This window comes from Rutilus rutilus, assembly GCF_951802725.1.
Source record: "Rutilus rutilus genome assembly, chromosome: 18".
NCBI lineage: Eukaryota > Metazoa > Chordata > Actinopteri > Cypriniformes > Leuciscidae > Rutilus > Rutilus rutilus.
This window is the reverse complement of record NC_140231.1, coordinates 32,835,782-32,844,750: the sequence shown is the minus strand read 5'-3', so window position 1 is coordinate 32,844,750 and position 8,969 is coordinate 32,835,782. Positions and strand designations below refer to the sequence as shown.

The 8,969-nt window shown below is 39.1% G+C and overlaps 1 protein-coding gene across 4 annotated transcripts; it reads right to left on the bottom strand.

Moving 5' to 3' along the window:
• Positions 1-381: 381 nt before the first annotated feature.
• On the bottom strand, positions 382-6,687 carry LOC311277875 (uncharacterized protein). Of its 4 annotated transcripts, none has more exons than XM_084388347.1 (5): positions 6,255-6,687; positions 5,201-5,553; positions 4,846-5,011; positions 3,536-3,655; positions 382-2,103 (listed from the first exon to the last, which is right to left on the bottom strand). In XM_084388347.1, the coding sequence occupies exons 2-5, from the start codon at positions 5,360-5,362 to the stop codon at positions 1,286-1,288; spliced, it is 1,266 nt and encodes a 421-aa protein (XP_084244473.1). In that variant the 5' UTR covers positions 5,363-5,553; positions 6,255-6,687; the 3' UTR covers positions 382-1,285. The 4 variants fall into 4 exon arrangements, with proteins under 4 accessions (XP_084244473.1, XP_084244472.1, XP_084244474.1 ...); XM_084388346.1 differs by having other exon boundaries at positions 5,201-6,043; positions 6,255-6,640; XM_084388348.1 differs by having other exon boundaries at positions 5,201-5,455; positions 6,255-6,610.
• Positions 6,688-8,969: the final 2,282 nt, after the last annotated feature.

The following is an 8,969-nucleotide window of genomic DNA, read 5'->3' as shown; positions in this document are numbered from 1 at the left end:
CACTCCAGAAATCTTCCTGGTATTTTCATTGATCGTTTCTTTCATACTAGCAATCACACGTGAGTTTACCCCTACCATCTTTTCCAAAGAATCTGAATGATTATTAATCAGCCTTGAAGAGTTGTGAGCGGATGGCAGTTGTGTCAGCACTCTCGGTCTTTCATTGCGGGAGCAGCAGCTCATTTGCATTTAAAGGGACACACACAAAAACTTTCCACCCCCGCAAAGTGACAATTTTAACATGCTATAAAAAAGGATTTGTAGGGTATTTTGAGCTAAAACTTCACATACACACTCTGGTACATCAGAGATATTACATCTTGTAAAAAGGGACATTACAGGACCTCTTTAAGCAAAAACAGACAATGAATCTTACCACAGTTCACCTGAAAAACTTTTAATGCAAAACAAGTGTTTGAAGTTTAGTAAAGTTGAATCATATCATTATAAATCAGACAAGAGAAGGGCAACACTTGATCAAACTATAACTAGGTTCAAACTGCACTACTAATTTTACCCTTAGATTGAATTACTCTATTAAAACCAAGCATGCCGCACAAGCCCTGAAAAGTGAAGCCAAAACGTCTCGATCGCCCCCCGGTGACTGGTCCTAGTATAGCTCATAAGCCCCGCCTCCCCGTGTTATTCAACGGAAAGTGAGTCCAACTAAACAATTAAATTACACTTCAAATATCTTTTTTTCAAAGGTGGTTTCTGTTATTTACTGTAGTATTTATAAGTTCAAGTGTCTGTTTTTAAAATAAGTTTGTTTTTAGTTAGTTACGCGATGCTATTAAAACGGTGGTGTGACGTCATGATTGACAGGTTCTCTGAGCGAAGTAGTCCCTGAAGCACCAACATACTTTTTTTCGGGATCTTCAGAGGACTGAGGAGATTGTATTTACTTTATTTTAACAAGCCTCTTGTCGTACTGCAATCAACAGACATCAAAATTGGAGCAGAACAGAGGAACGGAGCAGACATAGGCCACTTAAAAAAGTGCAGGGAGAGTGCATTCTGCGAGAGTGAGGGCGGGGCCTTGATTTCGTGGCTTTACTTCCTGCTCATTACTGCGCAGGTCTGGTCCCGAGATCGCTACTGCGCAGACTCAAGTCCCAAGTTGTCAGCACCATATCGGGACTCTGGCGGCATCAGTTCTCACCAATGGAAGAGAGCGAAGGGGCATCGTCCATCTTTTTTTACAGTCTACGATTAAAACAATCTGAATGTCCATTTATTTGTAAGTACAAAATTTGTAAATCATGGACGTGAATGTGAACTTTGCTCACTTAGACGACTTCGGGCAATGCTTTCTCTCATGAGACCGTAGACTAGATGATTCGGTGAAACTCTTCCCACATGAAGAGCACTTGTACGGTTTCTCTCCAGTATGAACCGTCTGGTGTCTTTTTAAGCGGCTTTGTGTAGTGAAGGTCTTCTCACAGTCAATGCACACATAAAGTTTCTCACCAGTATGAACTCTCTCATGATCTTTCAGGGTTTCTGACCGAGAGAAACTTTTTCCACAATGTGAGCACTTGTTTGATGTCTCTCCAGTGTGAATTCTCTGGTGTGTTTTTAAATGGCTGGATGTAATAAAGCTCTTACCACAAACAAAGCACACATAAGGTCTCACACCAGTATGAAATCTCTCATGAGCTTTTAAATACTTCTGTAGTGAAAAACTCTTTCCACAAAAAGAACAAACATGAGGCTTCACACTAGTATGAATTTTAAGGTGTCTTCTTAAGTTTGATTCCAAAACAAATGTTTTCTCACACTGATCACAGCTGAATGATCTCAATCCAGAGTGATAAAGCAGATGATCTCTGAGAGAGCTTTTCTGAGTGAAACTCTTTCCACACTGAGAGCATGTGAACGGTTTTTCTCCAGTGTGAATTCTCATGTGTTTCTTAAGGTCTGATTTTTGTATGCAAGTCTTTCCACACTCAGAGCAGGTTAAAGATCCTTGTCCAGTTTTTCGAGCTCGTTTTTGTGTGACACACTTTTCAGTCTGTTGAATGACTGTGTTTCCATCTTCATTTTTGAAATGCTGAGATTTTTGAAACTGATGTTGTTTGTTTTCATTCACTTCCATCGGGTCTAAAAATCAACATATCAAATTTTCAAAATGCAAATAAAGAATGAGAAATGAGAACAATATGTTTTCTAGGTTTGTCACAATTAAAGGGTTAGTTCACCCAAAAAATGAAAATTCTGTCAGTAATTACACACTCTCATGTTGTTCCAACCCCGCAAGACTTTAGTTCATCTTCGGAAAATAAATTAAGATATTTTTGATGAAATCTGAGAGCTGTCTCAGTCCTTCATAGGCTTCTAAGGGATTAAAACTTGCCCGCCCAGAAAGTTAGTAAAGACAATGTTTAAAATAGTCCAAGTGACTACAGTGGCTCAACCTTAAGTTTATCAAGCGACAAGAATACGTTTTGTGCGCAACAAACAAACAAAAATAACGACTTTATTCAACTATTCATTTTCTTTTGCGTGGGCCTGAGTGAGTTCACATAAGCCGCTTTCCGACCAAGTAGTTACAGAAACTTAGTTACAGGAACTGTCCACTTCTAAACAGTTCTATGAACTACTCTGTTTGTGTTCGCACTGGCCAAGTGGCCATAGGAACTGGTAGGAGGGGTAAGGGAGTGACGCAAGCACGGCGACTTTTATTTTGATGGAGCGACGGACCTTTATTTTGACAGCGCTGAGAACGCCAGAGCAAACAATGCTCGCATTCTCTGTGTTCATTAGTTAGCTACTGTTTAACATGTTATTAGATAGAACTGTTATAGAAAGTACACAGTATATGAAAAAAAAGTTATTAGCCTATGCCGTGTGGTCATGATTAAGCAGAAATTCATAATCATGTTTGACTTGGTCCCCTCAAAGTTGTGTTGGATTTTCTCTTAGGCATAAAGGTTTAGAGGCCCATCTATCACTGTTTTCCATGTTTGTATCTAGTTTCTGGAGTAAATATATAAGCTATAATCTGTGTGTTTACATAGGCCTATAGCTGTTTTAAAAATGGCAGGTGCTGGTGTTTTGCGTGCGTTCGGTCATCAGCGTACACTAACGTCACGAGTAGTTCCTATAGTGCTGGTTTAGACCCTACTCTGAAGTAGGAGCTAAATTAGTTCCTCCTAATGGATTGCCTAGAACTAAAGTCGTTCCTAGTCAGCGTGTTCGCACCGCAGGAACATACGGGTACTTTAGCCAATAGTTCTAAGAACTGTGAAAAGGTTCCTCCGGTCGGAAAGCGGCTATTGTCTAACAGCACAGCGTTTCGGTGTTGTATGTCCCCACGTAGGCTCACTATTGGCCAACGCTGGTCATGTGTGTGATGCGTGAGCCTACGTGGCAGAACGGAAGTCTAGCGGGATTGAAACAGCATGAGAGTGAGTAATTACTGACAGAATTTTCATTTTTGGGTGAACTAACCCTTTAAGCAAAACATTTAGTCCTTTTTTCAGCATTCATCTGTCCTCATCAGTGATTAAAGAGAATGAAGGAAAACACCAACCTATTTGTTCCTCTGTATCTTCATCTTTTATTCTGCAGGGTTCTTCCTTAATCTCCATCTTTACAATAGTATGTCCGTAGTTTCTCCTGGAGTAATTCCTCCTGCTTGCTGCTTCTTCTCCTGTGGGAAGATGGGAATATTCCCCAGCATTTAAACTTTCATGAACGGCTGTGGGAGCTTCACTGACTGAAGGAGTGAATTGTGGTCGTTGTTGCTCATTTAGCAGATGATCATCACACTTACAATCACTCTCAATTATTCAGGTGCAAATGTTTCCTGAAATAGTCGTTTACAAACAATGACATGATTTTTTTTAGACATCAGCAGCCTGTTTCAGTAAGGAGGTTCAACCAACTCTGAGTTAAAACTTGAACTCTGAGTAGATTTACACTGAGATGGGGAACTCTGAGATTTCAGTTTCAGAACAGCTGAATTGAGTTAGTTCAATAAACTCTGAGTAGGCTGATTTGGAGTTAAGCGCGTGCACAATGACTTTGAAAAGCCACGATCAATGGAGCTCTGAAACTACGATTCACCATGGCAACAGAACGGCTGTGGGAGCTTCACAAGTGAAAAACAACAAACTTCCACACAAAATATCATGTCTTTTAAATTTAAATAAAAAAGAAACGTATTAGATACATTTATTAGATAATTAGATAAATATAAATAAAAAACGATTAAAAACTAATAATGACGTACAGATAAGGGGAGTCACAGGCAACCAATTGTCACACCACATTGAACTACGAAGTAGGCATAAACGGCACTGTGGACACTGGATAGTTCATTCATTGCACAATGTTTATTCCTGGTTTCCACGTCAGCGCTGTTTGATCCGTTAATAATGGAGAAATGTGAATATTTCTCACTAGATCTCGCAGCGATGTTATTACTGCAGTGGCGAATTCAAATGCTTTATTTACTGGATCTCGCAGTAACAGTGTTGCTTGATCAGGCTCGCACTGCACTGGTCCAAACTGATAAACGGTCCACACAAACACAATAACGAGTATCTCAGTTTCGTTCCGCTTAAATTGCGTTTGCCAGTTGATGTTGTGCTCGCGTCTACATTTGAAATAACGAAATTTTGGTCGGCAGGAAAAATGGTCCAACAAACCATTCGGTTTGAAAATGCGTAACACCGAACCTAAAGCCTTGTACCGAACAGTTCAATACATGTATCGTTACACCCCTACTGCTTAGGTGCCTGCATCATAAAAGATTTTACTAATTATTTGCCCACATACATTATGTAAACAGATGGTGCCATGTACAATTAATTCTAGATATGAGAAATGTTAATCCACCTGATGAACGATGTGAAGGTCTGAGGTCACACTGTGAGCCAAAGTGATGCACAGATGATTGAGGGGCCAGTGGAGAGAAAGGCTCTTGCTCTGGGTCAGCAACAAACACTGCAGCACTGGCTGAAGATGTATCTCCCCCTTCATTACTTGCAATTTCTGCTAAATCCTTATAAACAAACATGACAATAATTACGAATTAGCTGTGCTAGCAACTAGCATTAGTTATTATGCCTTACAAGCTAGCTGCGGTACTTTACAACAAATTATACACGTCACGTTGCTTCTCATTATTTAAATCATTATGTTGACTAATTTGTTAGTTAGTAAATGTAAAAAAAAAAAAAAAAAGACTTACGGTGCACAGTTCACGTTTTCGTCGAGCTGCATCTCTGATGGATCCATGACCATCATGTTTCCCGCCGGCGGGAGAACCCGAAGATGCGTGCACTGAAGGAACCGCACCAGCTCTGAGTCTCACCCGGTTCTTACTTCGGTATCCCATGTTGAACTCCATCATATCGCCGGGACGATAATCCTCCGATCTGAAGTGAACGCCACACACGACCGTGTTTTCCGAAGCCGATGCAGAAGAGAAATCCCGTCTCTTCACCTGCACAAACCGCACCCAGGCACGAAAGATAGCACCGTCCTTTTTCTTGTTAGGAAACCGGTGGACTCGATGTCCTGACAGGCTGGAGTTTTTGCAAGCTCCACAAACACAATAATTTACCATGACGATGATAAATTGAAATACAAAAACTACTGAAAACACACTGACTCACGACCGCTCTTACTGAATACCAACCTACTCTGCACTGAGCTGTGGCAGAGCACAGCACACATATCTCCCTCTTGTGACGTAAAATGACGCGATGTTTAAAAAAAAAAAAAAACGGGATTTACATTTACATTTAGTCATTTAGCAGACGCTTTTATCCAAAGCGACTTACAAATTAGGACTAAATTAAGCGAGTCATCATGAAGAGGCAAAAACAACGCAAGAAGTGCTCAAAATACGAAGTTCAGGCATTATTCAGAGTAGCATAAGCCCGATAAGTGAGGTTTTAAAGGGATAGGGACGTTTTTTTTATGAGGTTAAGTGCTCACGGAAGAGATGGGTTTTCAGTTGTCTTTTGAATGTTGTCAGGGATTCTGCATTCCGGATGAGGGTGGGGGAGAGCGTTCCACCAGCATGGAACTGTGAATGAGAATGTTCTGGAAAGTGATTTTGTGGCTTTCTTTCTATCTACTAAATTGGTTTTACTAGCAGTCAAAGAAACGCTCACTTTATCTACTAAATTGGTGTCCTTATGCCGGTTTAAAACATTTTAAATCCTGCATTATCTTTTCATATGGTTTTTTCATACATGGTTATTCATTTTGATTTTTGTAGATTTTATTTTTTTTACCTGCAATATGCTCTTTAACTCTTCGGCATCGGGGCCGTGTTTCCACAACGGTGGCAGCTGTGGAGATCGCGAAATCCAATTCCGTCAGAATGCCGGTTTCGTTTTGGATCCTCACTGGCTTCGAGCAAACGTGCTCGTCAGATCGCCGCCCGGGTGCATTTACTTGGGTGCCGTCTTCTCCCCCGAATCTGCAGTTCAATTCTGCGGGCAACCTCGGACATATAAGGCCCTCCCGCCTAACGTATGTACAAATTGCCAACCTAGTTTCTTCCCACCGAACACCTGAAGCTATTGTGTCTCACAGATCGCTAGAATGACAACTGTTTACATCTAGAGACAGGGGGCAGCCATTTTGACTCTATGTGTTACATTAAAAAACATTCCCCGTGGGAAACACATTCCCCGGCGTGTGCGTTCCTCCCCCACTGAATATAGTCACCCCGTGACATTAACACATCACCTCAAATTTTGCCCATACTGTACTGTACCACTATGGAATTAATTTTGTTCCAATAATAATGAACGTAACTTTTTAAAGATAGTCATAATTACATTAATCTAATTACACTGTTGAAGATGTCATTTGTAGTTAGTAATACAAGTAACTTACCCAACTGTTATGATATCAGAGGTGAAACTGGAAGAACAGTATGTTATTCAACCTAATTTAAATTTTCATGTAGGAGCAATCCTGCATGCATTAAAAGAACATGGCTTGAGCATATCATGGGTGTAGGCTACCTGACTTTACAAACATTTGACATATTAAATAACTAAATAGCATCCAGTGTCTAGCAGTGCAGCAGAGCCAGTCACTCCCGAAGATCCAAGGGCCTTCATAAAATGTAAGAGGTTTATATATGTGTTATTTTTTATATAGGCTATTTTTGATATTTCCATTTATTTTACTTTGGGTTGGGTTTTTTGTTGGTCCCAACATATTCTGATGGTAATATCTGTCTTTTGGAGCCTCCTGTCCCAACAGAACCCCAGACAGTCGTACAGTAAGTAGCCACTCAATACACCAGAAATTATGACAAATAGTGCTATAAAGTGTACTCAACCAAATGCTCATCTTCACAGGACGATGGGGATAAAGAGTTTCTGCTGCCACAGAGAGGCCTACAGAGGTAATGTTAATATTATGTGTCTACACATCAAACAATCTACACATTCTGATTTGTTCACATTTTTATGTGGAGTAGCCTATAGAGTCTAAGTTTAAATCTAAGTATAAATGGGTATTCTTATCTACCTTCTTCCTCTTTAGAAAAGGGGAGGAGACCGAAAGAAACTCTGGGTTTACCGAAGAAAACCTGCTCCCGACCAGGTTAGGTTCACAGAGTAAGTTACCATGGTAACTGACTCTGAGTATAAGTTACCTCTCTTTCAGAAACGGGCTTGACTTACTCTGCTTTCTCGGGTTTGACATATCTCCCATTCTGAAACAGAAAACCCAGAGTTTCCCTCATTTCAGGGTTAACATACTCTGAGGTTTCACTTAACCTCCTTTCTGAAACAGGCCCCTGGAAGTGAAGACGTCAGTGGCGTGTTTATGTGTGATGTGAGCGTCTGTAATCGCAGATTTCATTTTAGTGATATTAGGTTAGATTAGTTTTTTAATTTTATCTGTATTTACCTGCTGCTACTACTTTGTCGACAGAAGATTTTAGGAGCACAAGAGATCTATTCAGTCTATTCAGGTGTAATTGTACATTAAAGTACTGTATATAATACAGGCATAATACGGCATTTTAAAGTTGTCCAGTTAGGACATGTCATTTTTGTAATAAAGACTTTTTAATTAAGGAGTGCCTCGGTTATCAGAGAATTCTTTCTCTACACTGCCTCTACTGTATATAATACTTAAAATATTGTATAGTTTCCAATGTTTTTTGGAGAATATTTGTTTATTCCTGATGATTCTTTTGCATGTTAGGCTCTGATTAGGTTGAGCTGTTACAATTTAAATAGAATACTAGCAAACGTGTGTGATATATTCAGCCGTCAAGAACGTTTCACTCACTGTAAAAAAAAAATTACATCCCCAAGTCAAAAATTTCAAGTGACCGATAACATCTAAATTTTTCAATTAGTCTGACGTATTATTTCTCATTGAGCCAATGGTAACAGACTATTCCAACAAGAATTTCACTTGGGCCAATTGAAAAATTGGTCACTCATTTTTTTACAGTGCTTCAACCAGGTAATCAAGGTTGGCAACCATGGCTATCACACTACTCATAGCATGATATACATTTACACCATCAAAATTAATGATCACTTAAATAAGAGGAATTTAAACAAAATGAAAATTACAATCGTGGCCTGCTGTCAGATGATACAGACCTCAAAGGGTATTTTATTACATATGTCACACAAAATTTTTTCTTGTTGCCATTTTTTTTTATTGATAATTGTATTTAGTTATTTCATTTAATTAATACTATCCTCTAACATTTAAAATTGTAAATATATTTTATCAATCATCAACCGTTTCAGTTGTGACTTATACAACCAGTTAAACGAATGTAATTGAAAATATTGAAAATATAAGTAATTGAAAATATAAATTTAAATTTAAAATACATTTACATTCTTTATTGTCACTAAAGCATATACACAAGTATCAGAGTAAAAGTCTTGGATGCAATTATGGTGTGACAGGAAAGACCAGAATCCACAAAACATTAACTGCATAATATACATGTAATG

Excerpts from the sequence above, each read along its gene's own strand:
- LOC311277875 (XM_084388346.1), bottom strand. The coding sequence starts at position 5,578 with ATGGTAAATTATTGTGTTTGTGGAGCTTGCAAAAACTCCAGCCTGTCA. Across the intron at positions 5,012-5,200 it reads GAAAACGTGAACTGTGCACC|GATTTAGCAGAAATTGCAAG; the intron begins GTAAGTCTTTTT and ends TTTGTTTATAAG. Across the intron at positions 2,104-3,535 it reads AGATACAGAGGAACAAATAG|ACCCGATGGAAGTGAATGAA; the intron begins GTTGGTGTTTTC and ends GTTGATTTTTAG.